The following is an 18,713-nucleotide window of genomic DNA, read 5'->3' as shown; positions in this document are numbered from 1 at the left end:
CTTCCTGACACTTACATCTATACTCGATGTTAACAAATTTCTCTTCTTCAGAAATGCTTTCCTTGCCATTGACAGTCTACATTTTATATCCTCTCTACTTCGACCATCATCAGTTATTTTGCTCCACAAATAGGAATACTCCTTTACTACTTTAAGTGTCTCATTTCCTAATTTAATTCCCTCAGAATCACGAGACCTAATTCGACTACATTCTATTATCCTAGTTTTGCTTTTGTTGATGTTCATCTTATATCCTCCTTTCAAGACACTATCCATTCCGTTAAACTGCTCTTCCAAGTCTTTTGCTGTCTCTGACAGCATTACAATGTCATCGGCGAACCTCAAAGTTTTTATTTCTTCTCCATAGATTTTAATACCTATTCCGAATTTTCTTTTGTTCCCTTTACTGCTTGCTCAATATACAGATTGAATAACATCGGGGAGAGACTAAAACCCTATCTCACTCCCTTCCAAACCAGTGTTTCCCTTTCATGCCCCTCGACTCTTATAACTGCCATCTGGTTTCTGTACAAATTCTACATTGCCTTTCACTCCCTGTATTTTACCCCTACGACCTTCAGAATTTGAAAGAGAGTATTCCAGTCAACATTGTCAAAAGTTTTCTCTAAGTCTGCAAATGCTAGAAACGTAGGTTTGTCCTTCCTTAATCTAGCTTCTAAGATAAGTCGTAAGGTCAGTATTGCCTCACGTGTTCCGATATTTCTATGGAATCCAAACTGATCTTCCCCGAGGTCGGCTTCTACTAGTTTTTCTATTCGTCTGTAAAGAATTCGCGTTAGTATTTTGCAGCCGTGACTTATTAAACTGATAGTTCGGTAATTTTCACATCTGTCAACACCTGCATTCTGTGGGATTGGAATTATTTTATTCTTCTTGAAATATGAGGGTATTTCGCCTGTCTCATACATCTTGCTGACCGGATGGTAGATTTTTGTCAGAACTGGCTCTCCCAAGGCTGTCAGTAGTTCTAATGGAATGTTGTCTACTCCCGCGGCCTTGTTTCGACTCAGGTCTTTCAGTGCTCTGTCAAACTCTTCACGCAGTATCACATCTCCCATTTCATCTTCATCTACATCCTCTTCCATTTCCATAATATTGTCCTCAAGTACATCGCCCTTGTATAGACCCTCTATATACTCCTTCCACCTTTGTGCTTTCCCTTCGTTGCTTAGAACTGGGTTTCCATCTGAGCTCTTGATATTCATACAAGTGGTTGTCTTCTCTCCAAAGGTCTCTTTAATTTTCCTGTAGGCAGTATCTATCTTACCCCTAGCGAGATAAGTCTCAACATCCTTACATTTGTCCTCTAGCCATCCCTGCTTATCCATTTTGCACTTCCTGTCGATCTCATTTTTGAGACGTTTGTATTCCTTTTTGCCTGCTTCATTTACTGCATTTTTATATTTTCTCCTTTCATCAATTAAATTCAATATTTCTTCTGTTACCCAAGGATTTCTACTAGCCCTCGTCTTTTTACTTACTTGATCCTCTCCTGCCTTCACTACTTCATCCCTCAAAGCTACCCATTCTTCTTCTACTGTATTTATTTCCCCCATTCTTGTCAATTGTTCCCTTATGCTCTCCCTGAAACTCTGTACAACCTCAGGTTCTTTCAGTTTATCCAGGTCCCATCTCCTTAGATTCCCACCTTTTTGTAGTTTCTTCAGTTGTAATCTACTGTTCTTAACCAACAGATTGTGGTCAGAGTCCACATCTGCCCCTGGAAATGTCTTACAATTTAAAACCTGGTTCCTAAATCTCTGTCTTACCATTATATAATCTATCTGAAACCTGTCAGTATCTCCAGGCTTCTTCCAGGTATACAACCTTCTTTCATGATTCTTGAACCGAGTGTTAGCTATGATTATGCTCTGTGCTAGAGTCTATGATTAACCAACTAAAATGAGGGGTGGGACGAAACACCCGATACTAGAAGTTAGTAAATGTTTTCATTGAAACATTCACTGCATTTATTGCCAAGAACGAAAAGAAAGAAGGGAGGAGCCTGTTTTTCAGTAGTAGCGTTCCAACTTGCTGTACCAAGGAAGGGAGCCTGTTGCTCGCAGACAGCTGCTTTTCATTTACTATGTCCTTCCTGTTTATATTTTACCACTTCTACTGTTCAATACTTCCTCTCTTTCTCTCTCTCTCTCTCTCTCTCTCTCTTCCTTTCACACACTCACAAACAACACCTCTTTGAACACCTATGTAGTGATCTCTTCTTCTTCTGTAGTGGTCAATCCAAGGATTGGTTTGCAACAGCTACAATGGCAGCTTGCCTCCATTCGGAGTGTCTTTCAGCTTTTCTCTTCATTTCTTTATAGGTGTTACATCCCACATCTTTCACGATTTGATCCATGTGCCTCAGCCGTGGTCTGGCTCTTGGTCCTTTCCCCTCGACATATCCCTCTATGATTGTGTTCAGGAGTCCTTCATGTCTTAATAGATGGCCTGTAAATTGCACTCTTCTTTTAACAATGAAACTCCAGAAGCTTCTCTTCTCACCTGCTCTTTCCAGAACCACTTCGTTTGTGATAACCCGGTATAAATAAACATTGTTCATAGGTCATCGCTCTGTAATGTAACACACTTTATAATTCGTGTTAAATCTCTGAATATTACTGAAGAATGATTATCCATGACAAAATTGTTATTTAATGTATTAAATAGCTGGTTTGTGTTTCTTGATAATACATGTACTCTCAAATGTTAAATTGTTTTCAGTGGAGAAAACCTTTACTGTCAAATGCAGTACATTTGAGACAGACTATAATTTTCTGTTCTGCAGCTCTCTTTATCTAGTTTCGTATGACTGCACTACTGTGAAGATAAAACGAGAACTCTGACGTAAAAGAGAATTACTAACAAACACTCGATGCCCAAGACGCTGCAATCGTTCGATTCTGATACTAGTCTATTCCTAGAGAATCGGTGATTCTTGGACATACCGAATCAGAGTCTGCTCATGACTCATTCCTATTTAAAATCGTTATTGAGAAATTATTTTTACTCTAATATTTTTACAGTAGTGTAGTACAAGAAAAATACTACCTACAGGCGAACTACTTAATGTAAACTATATTTCAAGAATTACTATTAAATCTGAGTTTTGTTTTCATTCTTTATTATGTAATTCCCCAGTAACTGCTCTCACTAAAACTGCATGGTTACGTTTACAGGCCAATTTATTTCCCCTAGCAGGCCGCTGTGGCCGCGCGGTTCTAGGCGCTTCAGTCCGGAACCGCGCTGCTCCTACGGTTGCAGGTTCGAATCCTCCTCGGGCATGGATGTGTGTGATGTCCTTAGGTTAGTTAGGTTTAAGTAGCTCGAAGTCTAGGGAACTGAGACCTCAGATGTTAAGTCCCATAGTGCTTAGAGCCATTTGAACAATTTTTTTTTATTTCCCCTAATAACTCTTCCTCAACCCTCAAGAAGTTTTTCAACTTGGTTACCTAACCACTTCAGAAGCAGTGTTGCGAAACACCTTTTCCAATACAAAATACAAGTTTAAAATTTTTTTGTAAGTGCCGCTTATCAGTTAATCCTTAAAACACATAAATCCTCGGACATTTACGAATTTTGGGCAGTTGCTCAGACATTTATGCTAGACATTTGCCCAAACTTATAAATGCCCAGGCATTCTACACCACTACTCCTGGCGGCTAAATTTTTGTCCGGTGTGATTCGCCGCGTCTGCTAACTACTTCCCAGCAATGAGTGGCTGCTTTTGATTAACGATAGTAATTATGATTTTGTATAATGTTTAAGCTCTATCATTTCAATTAAGACATATGTTATGTTTACACAGGAGAAACCACACCTTTGACTTGATGATCTTCGAGCATCTGCCTTACCAAGGCTACTACGGACTGCACCACAAGATTGGTTCGCCACCGCTCGTCGGTTTCGTGACGTTGTCTGCATACTCACCTGTGTATTACGCCATGGGGAATGCCATGAATCCAGCCTACATCCCTGAAGTCTGGGAGGGCTTCTCTGATCACATGAACTTTTGGCAGCGCCTGTACAACACATACCTTACACTACGTTTCCACTATGTGTGGTTCTACAAAATACTTCCGCAGCAGGAGATGATTATGAGAGAACATTTCGGCGCGGAACCACCTTCTGTTTACGAAACCGAACGCAACTACAGCCTACTCATAGTCAACAACCACTTTACCACGGAATATCCACGGCCTCATCTACCGAGCGTCATAGAAGTCACGGGACTCCACGTATCGACCAAGGTCGAACGATTACCAGACGTGAGTATCTAAATCATCAAGGTTGCTTATTCATGTCAAAAAATATTTTCATAATGACGTGCTATTTAAGATTTATCCTTTCACTCGTACAGCTAGAGATATCATTTCGACCAATATTAGCAAATTCATCTGCGGCTGGCACTTCCGGAGACACCAATTTATAATATGGCCAAGTACACCATTCCTGTCACATATTCCAACTATCACCAAAGGCGCATTTTGCAAAGTTTGGTAAAAGCCAGGTTGGATTGATAGGCAAAATGGAGAAGATCGAAAGATGAACAACGCGCTTCGCCACATGCTCGTTTAGTAGGCGCTACAGCATCACGGAGAAGCCCTTCCTATTATAGATGCTACAGCATAGGCGTAATCATCACCGATTGCCTTCCTGTAAAAATTCCCAGTACGCAAGTGCCTAGAAGATTTCGCTTCCCCCCTACTTACATTTCGTGAAAAGCGCATGAAGACAAATTTAGAGCGATTCTAACTCATACAGAGGATTACCGACAATAGCTCACTCCTCGTACCATTCGCGGCTGATGTAGAAAAGCGAGAAATGACAACGGTACTCAAAGTTCCCGCAGCCGTGCACCATATGATGGTTTGCACAGCATGGATGTAGATTTATCTGAAGAACGCGTTCGTTCTCACTGAATGAAGTGTTAACAATCATAGATGCTGAGATTAATATTCAGGGCAGAAGTGCTTCTCTAAATTTCCTCCACTTTTTGCAAAAAATGGTTCAAATGGCTCTGAGCACTATGGGACTCAACTGCTGAGGTCATTAGTCCCCTAGAACTTAGAACTAGTTAAACCTAACTAACCTAAGGACATCACAAACATCTATGCCCGAGGCAGGATTCGAACCTGCGACCGTAGCGGTCTTGCGGTTCCAGACTGCAGCGCCTTTAACCGCACGGCCACTTCGGCCGGCCCACTTTTTGCACATGAAACATTATAATTAATAAATCGTATGCTATACTAAGCGGCTCACGTGGGTCTATATTGTTTTTACGTTAGGTATCTTTTGAAATACTGCACACAATGACATTATGTATTAAGAAAAGTTCTTATTGAAAACCATTGTATAAGAATTGTGTCGTATTCTATATTTTTGTAGTATAGCTGTGCGTATGAAAACAGAACGAGAAATGAATGCTTCAACACAAATGCTGATACTATCCACGCCTTTAGCTTGTGTAGTTGTGTTTAACTACGCACGGCACAGTGCAGTTTTCTTAGTACGTTCCTCCTGTATGTATGTGAGTGCATTACGTCGGAGGTCAGTCAAGTCGAACGTGGACATATTTACGGTGATGGTATGGTCCGTGCTTCCGTAACCAAGGTATCCTCAGTGTTTGGTGTTTCAAGAGGCGTCGTACCGAAGAGTTATACCGCATATAGAGAAAAATGCAAAACATCACCCACCCCACAGATTGTAAATTTGTTAAAACTATGGAGATATTAATGAATGTGCTTTGTATAAATGTGGATGTCATTCAATCATTCCTTTCCAACCTTTTCTATCCTGTACCTCCTATAAATGCTACACAAGGTTCGAAACTTGCTGGGCCCATAATCCAGAGGTTTTTGGATCGAAACCACACTCTGCTACCATTTGTGTAGAATTTGCTGGAACCGTAGGACAAGAAAGTGTGGAAACGATCGATTGAGTGACGGCTACATTTACACATTGCACATTTATTATAACAGTAAGTTCTACAGAGCTCTTTGGTCCTTACAGTACTCACAAATAAACATTCGAAATGGTTTGGTATAGCATCAACTAGTGAACAAAAAAGTAATGTTTATAACGGTTCCTTCGCTGTTTGAGTAGCTGCCTTGGTTTCGAGATGTCATTATACACAGTATTTCTACCATCAGCCGTCGAGTTTATTCATATGCCAGATAGACTACAATATCTCTGAAATCCCTGAGCTATCAGGACAGAGCGCACGAGGTTATGTTAGTGGAAAGGGGCTTAAATAAGTTACTGTCAGTTACACTCAACATATAAACTTTATTTGTTAAAACACACAATGACACAAACAAGAATCAAAACTCTCAAGGTTTTAACGAAAGACCTCCTTCGATTTAATTTAGATCAGCTGAAGGCCACATCGAAAATCCAAGGCACAAGGCTTAAGCAAGGAACTGAGGTACAGGAGTTCTCCTCGAGGTTTCACTTCTTTAGAAACAAATGTTTTGTCTTCAGCTTAGCTAACGAACACGAGTGTCTACAGACTATGTTGTTTTATGACATATGGATATGTGTGCTCGCAATATATAACAGCGTCACGAATGTATTTAATAGTAGTGACAACGACATATAAATGTGTCAGCCCATTTTAAGTTGACATGGCTTAAAGCCACAAAAATCTGCAATTGATAATGGCCTAAGGCCGAAATTGCAGTCGTGAAATAAAGAAAGTGTTACAGTGACTGGCGTAAATATGAAGTCTTTTATAGAGTTCTACGTGACTGTGAATCCCAGGTACAAAAAGGGTAATTGTTGTCTCCAGATGAGATTTTCACTATGCAGCGGAGATCGGTTTAAACCAGACACACCTTTGTGGAAAATGCAATCTGGTGGATACACTCATCCACAGATTCCCAGGTACAAATAAGGTAATTGTTGTCTCCAGAATGAGATTTTTACTCTGCAGCGGAGTGTGCGCTGATAGAAACTTTCCTGGCAGATTAAAACTATGTGCCGGACCGAGACTCGAATTCGGGACCTTTGCCTAGCGCGGGCAAGTGTTCTACCAACTGAGCTACCCAAGCACGACTCACGCTCCATCCTCACAGCTTTAGGATGGTCCGGCACACAGTTTTAATCTTCCAGGAAAGTTTCATATCAGCGCACACTCCGCTGCAGAGTGAAAATCTCATTCTGGAAACATCCCCCAGGCTGTGGCTAAGCCATGTCTCCGCAATATCCTTTCTTTCAGGAGTGCTAGTCCTGCAAGGTTCGCAGGAGAGCTTCTGTAAAGTTTGGAAGGTAAGAGACGAGGTACTGGTGGAAGTAAAGCTGTGAGGAGTCGGCGTCAGTCGTGGTTCGGTAGCTCAGTTGCCGGCCTTTGTGGCCGAGCGGTTCTAGGCGCTTCAGTCTAGAGCCGCGCGACCACCACGGTCGCGGGTTCGAATCCTGCCTAGGGCATGGATGTGTGTGATGTCCTTAGGTTAGTTAGGTTTAAGTAGTTCAAGTTCTAGAGGACTGATGACCTCAGATGTTAAGCCCCATAGTGCTCATAGCCATTTGAATCATTTTATATGGGGTCGGTTTAAACCAGACACACCTTTGTGGAAAATGCAATCTTGTGGATACACTCATCCACAGATTCACCTGTGGTGGCAATGTGCATAACGGGAATTGGATCAGGCAACAAATCGCCTTTCTCACCCGATCCTCTACGGAATATATAACGCCATAGCTCCTCCTGAGACCAGACATGACATACTTTCCGAAATTAAAAACCAACGCCATTAGCTGGTTACTGGGAAAATAGTTATGTCATCCATAAACTTGGGTCGGACAACGAGATAGAATTCCGCGTTTACATGAAGTGTGAATATCCAAAATGAGCACGTATCGCAACCACAAGAAGCACTACGGCAACATGCTGAAGATCATTTTTGGAAGAATGGGTGTTGGTTAAATATGTGGAACCACTACGACACCTTGAACGAGAACGAACAGAAGAAAATTAAAAGTCACCTGGTTTCTTATTATTATTTACTATTAGCTTGCTTCCGGAACTTCTGTGTTACACGAATTTATTAACTTTTTTTTTTCAAAGCATTTTGTTCAGAATTACTCGTGTTCGACTTCTAAAGTATTTGTGTGATTCAAGAAGAATTGTTAAGTTTTTATCAGTGTTCAGTTTCTACTCAGAGAAGAGGTTTCTTTGTCTTTCTTACATCGGAGAATGGGAATTTTGTGTTAAGATTTCTGCACACTTAGTGCTATGACCCAACAGGGGACATGAAAAAAGGGGTGGGAGGGGTTTGGGCCTCGACGCACTGGCAGTGCCGTGAAGAGACCCCACTGCTAGTGCGGCGTGTACCACGCCCTGACCATCCTAAAAATTAAAAATAAAAATAAAAAAATAAATAAATTAAAAATTAAAAAATAAAAGTGGTTAATAAAAATTGTGTTGCTGGAAAAAAAGGATGGATAAAAAAAGTGGTCAGCGCGACAAAAAAATGGATAAGGCAAAAAAAATGTTGGTAGAGCACTTGCCCGCGAAAGGCAAAGGTCCCGAATTCGAGTCTCGGTCCGGCACACAGTTTTAATCTGCCAGGAAAGGTTCGGTAATTGTTGTGTTCGGCTACTTGGAGGCTAGTTTCAGCCGTACGTGGACTTCATATTTTCAAATACCTATGTAGTTTCATCGGGCCACGATAGTTCAACATTTGCTCGAAGAGTATTCTGGGCAGTTGGAGTGAATGATTTAGCCAGCCACATCGCCGGACAGGAACCTCACTGACAATTTTAGGGACATAATCGAAAGGTGAGTACATATACAAATGTTGTACTGGCAACACTTCGCTGTTGTAGACGGCTCTAGAGGCAGCGTGGTTCAGTATTTCGGCAGGGGACTTCCAACTACTTGTTGAGTCGATGTCACAACGAGTTTCTGACCTCCGCTGGCAAAACGAGGTCCGACACGATATTAGGAGGTCACCTCAGCGTGTCTGTCCTGTTGGACGGTTGTCGCCAGGGTTGCTCAGATCCACCATGACATTGTGTACTGCTCCCATGAAATCATAGCTTCCCTCTTCCCTTGACTGTAACGGCATCCAGAGCACAGTGAGCACCAATATTGTGGAACGATAAACCAAAACGTTCCTGCCGTTGCCGAGTTTCCACCTGCTGCCAGAAAAAAATTTTTCGCCTTTATACCTGGCATAACACACAACTATCTCCTAGTGAAATGCTCGTGATTAATGTTGATAGCTGCATGGTTCATAGCACAAATGTCAGATACGAAGTAGAATAAAAACGAAAGCAAAATTTTTTTGCAAGCAGTTGCCCGTTTCATACCAAGTTAATCTTCTGTATTGCAGAACCTACAGAAATTCATAGACGGAGCCGAACACGGCGTCATCTATGTCAGTCTCGGATCCAACGTCCGGAGCAACGCACTGCCCCGGGAGAAGTTCCAGGCTTTTCTGGAGGCGTTCAGAGAGCTGCCGCAACGCGTCCTCTGGAAGTGGGAGAACGACACACTGCCTTCACAGCCGGAGAACGTGATGGTCAGCAAGTGGATGCCGCAACAATCCGTGCTGGGTGAGATTTCATCCTACTGTGCCTTTTATTAAACTGCGCTGTAACTTTTGGTCGACCGTTATTTTTCGGGATCAACTACACTGACGAGAAAAAAAATCGCAGCAACAAAAAATAAATAATGTAGAGCAGTAACATTTCGAAAATAGATTAGTCTACGTAACATACTTAGGCGATTAACATTGTAAGATTGCGGCGGCGCGGTTCTATCCGTCCCATTACGATGGACCTGCACCTACCTGTGAACATTGTCTCAGCAGATCATCAGTAGGGAAGGCGAGTGAAACCTACTGTACTTCGACGTGAACCAGGCTGCAATTAAAGTCACTAATCTACGTTTAAGGGCAAACACGAAATGAAAGTTTGGAAATTTTGTCCTCAATTAATATATTCTGACACTTAGGTGAACAAGTATCACTGCCAAGTTCGTGCTAGTCTTAACACAGTCACTCACAATTCCTTTCACTCACGTTAGCAAGTTTATGGTGTTGCATTTCCCGAAAACATAATAGCTACAAAAATACTGTTGTTTTTGATTGATAATGCTCGTCAAATATTAAGTCTGTCGGTACGAAATGCAGTCACAGTTTATAGCCACCGACCTGCTCAATACGCCACGCGGAATATATGTCTTTTCTCGTCACAAAATTCACTTAAAAATTCCGAAATTTCTACACACACATCGGAATAATTACGCCGTCACTTTCCAACACTTTTGCTGTATGAAACACTGCTGGATCCGGCAACTTACCGTTTCCATCGGAACTACTACTACACATGTCCGATCTGTTTCATGGCTAGGCTTCGACTCTTCTTTAGAATACTGGAAGTCTGCTCTTCCAGCAGAGAAAGGAGCGCGAAGAATATTGCTTTACCATTGATCAGTTTGCCCAACAGCCAATTGCTTTTGTTGATGTTAATCTTTCAAGACACTGTCCATTCCATGCAACTGCTCTTCCAAGTCCTTTGCTATCTCTGACAGAATTACAATGTCATCGGCGAACCTCAAGGTTTTTATTTCTTCTCCATGGATTTTAATACCTACTCCGAATTTTTCTTTTGTTTCCTTTACTGCTTGCTCAATATACAGATTGAATAACATCGGGGAGAGACTACAATCATGTCTCACTCCTTTCCCAACCACTGCTTCCCTTTCATGTCCCTCGACTCTTATAACTGCCATCTGCTTTCTGTACAAATTGTAAATACCCTTTACTCCCTGTATTTTACCCCTGCCACCTTTAGAATTTGAAAGAGAGTATTCCAGTCAACATTGTCAAAAGCTAACTCTACAAATGCTAGAAACGTAGGTTTGCCTATCCTTAATCTTTCTTCTAAGATAAGTCGTAAGGTCAGTATTGCCTCACGTGTTCCAACATTTCTACGGAATCCAAACTGATCTTCCCCGAGGTCGGTTTCTATCAGTTTTTCCATTCGTCTGTAAAGAATTCGCGTTAGTATTTTGCAACTGTGTATTATTAAACTGATAGTTCGGTAATTTTCACATCTGTCAACACCTGCTTTCTTTGGGATTGGAATTATTATATTCTTCTTGAAGTCTGAGGGTATTTCGCCTGTCTCGTACATCTTGCTCACCAGATGGAAGAGTTTTGTCAGGACTGGCTCTCCCAAGGCCGTCAGTAGTTCTAATGGAATGTTGTCTACTCCGGGGGCCTTGTTTCGACTCAGGTCTTTCAGTGCCCTCTCAAACTCTTCACGCAGTATCGTATCTCCCATTTCATCTTCATCTACATCCTCTTCCATTTCCATAATATTGTCCTCAAGTACATCGCCCTTGTGTAGACCCTCTATATACTCCTTCCACCTTTCTGCATTCCCCTCTTTGCTTAGAACCGGGTTTCCATCTGAGCTCTTGATATTCATACAAGTGGCTCTCTTTTCCCCAAAGGTCTTTTAATTTTCCTGTAGGCAGTATCTGTCTTACCCTTAGTGAGATAAGCCTCCACATCCTTACATTTGCCCTCTAGCCACGCCTGGTTAGCCATTTTGCACTTCCTGTCGATCTCATTTTTGAGACGTTTGTATTCCTTTTTGCCTGCTTCATTTACTGCATTTTTATATTTTCTCCTTTCATCAATTAAATTCAATATTTCTTCTGTTATCCGAGGATTTCTACTAATCCTCGTCTTTTTACCTACTTGACCCTCTGCTGCCTTCACTACTTCATCCCTCAGAGCTACCCATTCGTCTGCTATTTTATTTCTTTCCCCCATTCCTGTCAATTGTTCCCTTATGCTCTCCCCGAAACTCTGTACAACCTCTGGTTTAGTCACTTTATCCAGGTCCCATCTCCTTAAATTCCCACCTTTTTGCAATTTCTTCAGTTTTAATCTACAGTTCATAGCCAATAGATTGTGGTCAGAGTCCACATCTGCCCGTGGAAATGTCCTACAATTTAAAACCTGGTTCCTAAATCTCTGTCTTACCATTATATAACCTATCTGATACCTTTTAGTATCTCCTGGATTCTTTCATGTATACAACCTTCTTTTATGATTCTTGAACCAAGTGTTAGCTATGATTAAGTTATGATCTGTGCAAAATTCTAACAGACGGCTTCCTCTTTCATTTCTTAGCCCCAATCCATATTCACCTACTATGTTTCCTTCTCTTCCTTTTCCTACGTCGAATTCCAGTCACCCATGACTATTAAATTTTCATCTCCCTTCACTACCTGAATAATTTCTTTTATCTCATCATACATTTCTTCAATTTCTTCGTCATCTGCAGAGCTAGTTGGCATATAAACTACTGTAGATTGCAAGGGCTTCGTGTGTATCTTGGCCACTATAATACGTTCACTATGCTGTTTGTAGTAGCTTACCCACAATCCTATTTTTTTATTCATTATTAAACCTACTCCTGCATTACCCCTATTTGATTTTGCATTTATAACCCTGTATTCACCTGACCAGAAGTCTTGTTCCTCCTGCCACCGAACTTCACTAACTCCCACTATATCTAACTTTAACCTATCCATTTCCCTTTTTAAATTTTCTAACCTACCTGCCCGATTAAGGGATCTGACATTCCACGCTCCGATCCGTAGAATGCCAGTTTTCTTTCTCCTGATAATGACGTCCTCTTGAGTAGTACCCGCCCGGGGATTCGAATGGGGGACTATTTTACCTCCGGAATATTTTACCCAAGAGGACGCCATCATCATTTAACAATACAGTAAAGCTGCATGCCCTCGGGAAAAATTACGACTGTAGTTTCCTCTTGCTTTCAGCAGTTAGCTGTACCAGCACAGCAAGGCCGTTTTGGTTATTGTTACAAGGCCAGATCAGTCAATCATCCAGACTGTTTCCCCTGCAACTACTGAAAAGGCTGCTGCCCCTCTTCACGAACCACATGTTTGTCTGGCCTCTCAACAGATACCCCTCCGTTGTGGTTGCACCTACGGTACGGCTATCTGTATCGTTGAGGCACGCAAGCCTCCTAACCAACGGCAAGGTCCATGGTTCATTGGGGGGGGGGGGGGGGGAGGGGTATTGGATTATGCGGAATAAACGGTGAATTACAAGGGTTCATGACATACATTCGTTTTAAATTGAAAGACCATTTGAGTGATGTGACCTGGTGGTTCAGACCAGCGTTTTGGAAGAAACGTTTCAAAACATAATGAATTAAATCTATATGTACATGGATAACAGACAGCAGTTTTGAATACTAATAACAAAATAACCACATCAAAAAATAATATTTTAGATTGATTCTGTTTTCTACAGGAAACTAGACAGCTTTTTAAAACTGAGTTTGTTCGTTGGTGAGATAATACAACTACCAAAAGAAATATTTCAAGAATTGATCCAATGTCTCCATGATACCCGTGCATCTTTTGAGACGCATATGCATAACGAGCAGAGTAGAAAACTGAAAATTAATTCATGAGCTAAGGATCCTTTTGTACCGAATGTGCAGAAGCTACGAAACAAGTCAAACGGAACCCATCAATCCTCCTTAGAAATAGCATCAGATTGAAGCATGGAATCACTGTCCAAATAAACGTCATTTCCCGATATTTGGTCCCAGGTTCGTGATGAATATCCACAACCTGCCGCAGACGCTTTGATTATGCTTCTCCTTTCCCAAGCATGCTTGTGTGAAACGGGACTCTCACAGTTTGCCACTACAAAGACAAAATATCGCAACGGACTGGATGCTGAACCTGACATGTGTCTTGCACTTTCTGATATCAAGCCATAAATTAAACAGCTGGTCAAAAACAAAATAAAAAAAAAACAAAAAAAAATAAAACAAAACAGGAAAACAACTTCATACCTCGCATTAAATGGAAAAAATTTTACCAGTTAACATTGGAATGAGTACGGTATTATTTTGGGTACTTTATTACTATGTGTTATTCTGCATACTGTTGTAGAAGTCAGTAGTATATAATGCACCTACTTTTGCATGATTTTAATTAACTGATCGCACTGAAGGTATGAACAACAAGTTTTTTCCTGTTTCAGGGCCCCATAAGAAAACCATCATTTGAAAAATGTTCCACAGCCAAAAGTTTGAGAACTGCTGTGTCAAGTGACCAAACGTACCGGGACAGCCTGACGTAATACTGCTCAGAGCCATTTGAACCATTTTGTTATCCTGTTGGAAAACACACACTGAAATGCTGTTCATGAATGGCAGCACAGCAGGTCGACTCACCGGAGTCACGTACAGATTCGGAGTCAGGATGTGTGGGATAACTATTCATGCTGTCACACGGAATCGCACCCTCGACCATAACTCCAGGTGTAGGTCCTGTGTATCTACCACGCAATCAGGTTGCAGGCCCTCAACGTGTCTCCTTCTAACCAAGACATGGCCAGCACTGGCACGGGGGCAGAACCAGCTTTCACCAGAAAACACAACAGACCTCCGCACTTCCCTCCAATGAGCTCTACCTTGCAACCACTGAAGTCGCAAATGGTGGTGGTTTGGGGTCAGTGGAAAGCTCGCTACAGGACGTCAGGCGCGGAGATGTCCTTGAACTAAAGCAAGCTGGCTCACAAGGAGACGGCACGACCGTGGGGCAGGGGATTTGTCTGAAATTCTGTGTGGTGCAGGAGGACCCCTAACACCTCAAGTGATTAAAATATTAGGACGCACTACTCGGAAATTCCCGGGAAAAATCGATCCAAAGTTTCTTAGGTGCCTTATGAGTATAAAATGTTGGTCCAGTGCCGACCCGCCGTCTGGCCTACATGGTTAGCGCTCGGACCCTTACGTCAGAGGTCTCGGGCTCGATTCCTCCTCCAGTACTCTTTTTTTTATTCTGTTGCTTGCAAAATTGCAGCGCATTGTTACAGAAGAATCATGAAATTAATTCCCGGGAAGATTGTATAAAAAATCATTCTATAATTCACCGTCAATTATCGTCACCAATATTCCGAGACATGATTCGATATGCCTGGTTTGCCTCAAAATTATAAGAAACTCGAAACATTTTCCTAAACGTCAATGGGCCATGTTTCTGTACAGATTTATTGCAAACGCCCTGTTATTGAAAAAAAAAAATCCGCCTTTATATGTTGCGCAAGACGTGGCAAAAATTATTGCTTTGTTTCTTTTTACGATAATTACCACTGCGGTCCTTGTTTATAATTGTTATATGTATAAAAACTAAATGTTTCCCAGTCGACTTTGTTATTCTGATTAAAAGCCCAATGTTTCCCCTCATATAATTTACAATTAAAAATGGAAAACCCACCGCCATGAATTGTGTTGTTGAACAAAAAGAAAATAATTTTTATTCAATAATGTAACTAATTTGTTAAAGATAATGTAGGTTTGGGAAGCTTTCTGAATAATTGGTGGAATAACAAAAGAAAATGAAACAGATGAAAAAAAAGTGCCGGAGGAGGAATCGAACCCGACACCTCTGGCGTAAGGCGTAAGACTCCGAGGCCTAAACTTACTGTTTTTCTTTTTTTTCCTTTTTGTTCGTTGTTGATCATTCTGTTTGGTCGTTGCGGACGTCCCATGACATCCATTCGAGTTCTTTTTTTGGTCCTTCCACTCAGTTTATTTATTACAGAGGCCAACCAGCTCTCTGACCGAACACTTCTAGGCCAGACGGCGGCTCGGCAATGGACCAACATTTTATACTCATAAGGCACTTAAGAAACTTTGGATCGATGTTTCCCGGGATTTTCCTGGTAGTGCGTCCTAATATTTCAACCACGTGAGGTGCTAGGGGTCCTCTTTCACCACACAAAACTCCGGACAAATCCCCGAGCCCCGGTACATCTGAAAAAGGTCGCAACACGACGCACTCGTCCTGTTTGGGGCCACGTGTGATAATGTTGCTTAGGAACAGACAAAGGGTTTAACCTCGCACAGTATCGATAGCAACCAACGTGACTTACAGATAGTTTATTTAACACTTTCATTTTACATGGCCTTTGATAATATTTTCGTATCTGATAGAAAAAAATGCGAATGTAGCTGTAAAATTAGAAACAGATACCAAAGACAGTCTTGTAAATTAATATAACTGATATCTTGTTTAATGTTTAAATATCTTACTATCTGCTGCAATATTAAAAAAAAACGCATTGTGATTTTTTATGATGCCGTCTATTGGCGAACCATTCCTTTCTTTTAGTGATCTACATCTACATCTACATCCATACTCCGCAAGCCACCTGACGGTGCGTGGCGGAGGGTACCTTGAGTACCTCTATCGGTTCTCCCTTCTATTCGAGTCTCGTATTGTTCGTGGAAAGAATGATTGTCGGTATGCTTCTGTGGGGGCTCTAATCTCTCTGATTTTATCCTCATGGTCTCTTCGCGAGATATACGTAGGAGGGAGCAATATACTGCTTGACTCTTCGGTGAAGGTATCTTCTCGAAACTTTAACAAAAGCCCGTACCGAGCTACTGAGCGTCTCTCCTGCAGAGTCTTCCACTGGAGTTTATCTATAACCTCCGTAACGCTTTCGCGATTACTAAATGATCCTGTAACGAAGCGCGCTGCTCTCCGTTGGATCTTCTCTATCTCTTCTATCAACCCTGTCTGGTACGGATCCCACACTGCTGAGCAGTATTCAAGCAGTGGGCGAACAAGCGTACTGTAACCTACTTCCTTTGTTTTCGGATTGCATTTCCTTAGGATTTTTCCAATGAATCTCATTCTGGCATGTGCTTTACCAACGATCAACTTTATATGATCATTCCATTTTAAATCACTCCTAATGCGTACTCCCAGATAATTTATGGAATTAACTGCTTCCAGCTGCTGACCTGCTATATTGTAGCTAAATGATAAGGGATCTATCTTTCTACGTATTCGCAGCACATTACACTTGTCTACATTGAGTTTCAATTGCCATTCCCTGCACCATGCGTCAATTCGCTGCAGATCCTCCTGCATTTCAGTACAATTTTCCAATGTTACAACCTCCCGATACACCACAGCATCATCCGCAAAAAGCCTCAGTGAACTTCCGATGTCATCCACAAGGTCATTTATGTATATTGTGAATAGCAACGGTCCTACGACACTCCCCTGCGGCACACCTGAAATCACTCTTACTTCGGAAGACTTCTCTCCATTGAGAATGACATGCTGCGTTCTGTTATCTAGGAACTCTTCAATCCAATCACACAATTGGTCTGATAGTCCATATGCTCTTACTTTGTTCATTAAACGACTGTGGGGAACTGTATCGAACGCCTTCCGGAAGTCAAGAAACACGGCATCTACCTGGGAACCCGTGTCTATGGCCCTCTAAGTCTCGTGGACGAATAGCGCGAGCTGGGTTTAACACGACCGTCTTTTCGAAACCCATGCTGATTCCTGCAGAGTAGAATTCTAGTCTCCAGAAAAGTCATTATACTCGAACATAATACCTGTTCCTGTAGATGATTTTGGACATGTTATCGATACAGAAGAATTTTATTACTTCATCGGCAGTTGCGCTTCGTTGTGGCTATAAGCTTTAATGCTGCTCTGGTGGAGTTCCCTAGCCTGGTCGTTTGCCAGCAATTCAGTTCAGCACAACTGCTGTAGCCTGCATCAACGAGACTACTGAACCATAGATTCATTATTAAATCACTGTTATGAGAGACAGGATGACAAAGAAATTGATCGGAAATATATTTTCACTATACGAAAGTCGAGATGAGTGGGTCACTTGGTCAGAAGATAGACTGCAGGATGGGGGGTAATAAAAAGCCAGGGGTTAGAAAACACAGACCAGACAACATAATGGGAGGTTGATAGACGAAGTGGGAGAACGTAAAGGAGCAGCATGGATGCGATCCGCCCAGGAGAGTAAAACGTGGAACATTGTGGAGGCGTGTTTCATCAGTCAGGGGATGCTTATGACGATGACGCATCAGTGACAATGTAAAAACGAGCCTGCACATTTCTCTGTTGGTTTCTGTGTATTTGTGCGCACTGGCGTGTGTTTATAAAAACTGCATAACGCATTCAGCAGTCTACATGAACATTCTCAAACACTTTCTCCTTCTTGGTTAGACATAGATGTAATGCATTTGTATCAAGGCTGGTTTTGTATCCCGCCTGGGAGGCAGAACGTGGGTAAGGTTAAAAATGGTCCAAATGGCTCTGAGCACTATGGGACTAAACTGCTGAGGTTGTAGGCTCCCCCTCACTTATCGACCTTAATGACAGTAAAAATTAAACCGTGTGTACCTAATGGAAATTTGGGAAAAGCAATCGTCACCGAAGTTACTCTGTCGGTAAAGAGGGAGGAAAGGGTTACATCTGAATGAAAGGAAAAATGCAAATGAAACAGGTGGAAATTAATTTTGATAAGGGATAAAGTTAATAAAGAAAGTAAATGTCCGGCCGTTACGTTAACAATTAACTGGCGTTAATTACATATTTGAGATTTGGGAAAAATTACGGTCGCCCGTCCTATGGACAACTACCATAATAACTGAAAAAGAAAGGTTATTGCACATATAATTAGCACTAAAAGTGTGGCAACTGAAAGTTGACATGTGTTGTGTGAAAACTGAATGTTTGTCAGAAGTAATAAATTTCGCTACACTCTGACTTAATTTAGCAAAAGAATTAACAAAACCGGAAAATTGAAAGTTAATTTAGTGACTGAAATTAATAGTTAACTTTGTTTCTG

At 41.5% G+C, this 18,713-nt stretch overlaps 1 protein-coding gene across 2 annotated transcripts in view; it reads left to right on the top strand.

Moving 5' to 3' along the window:
* Positions 1 to 18,713, top strand: part of LOC126235673 (UDP-glucosyltransferase 2-like) — a 57,508-nt gene that overhangs the window by 19,848 nt on the left and 18,947 nt on the right. For both annotated transcript variants that reach the window (XM_049944399.1, XM_049944398.1), the window contains exons 4-5: positions 3,830 to 4,289; positions 9,360 to 9,582. In XM_049944399.1, coding sequence (XP_049800356.1) covers positions 3,830 to 4,289; positions 9,360 to 9,582 — 683 coding nt within the window. The remainder of the gene's footprint in view (positions 1 to 3,829; positions 4,290 to 9,359; positions 9,583 to 18,713) is intronic.

Source organism: Schistocerca nitens, chromosome 2 (genome assembly GCF_023898315.1).
Source record: "Schistocerca nitens isolate TAMUIC-IGC-003100 chromosome 2, iqSchNite1.1, whole genome shotgun sequence".
Classification (NCBI taxonomy): Eukaryota; Metazoa; Arthropoda; class Insecta; order Orthoptera; family Acrididae; genus Schistocerca; species Schistocerca nitens.
The sequence above is the reverse complement of the archived record's forward strand: the minus strand, read 5'-3'. Positions and strand labels throughout refer to the sequence as shown.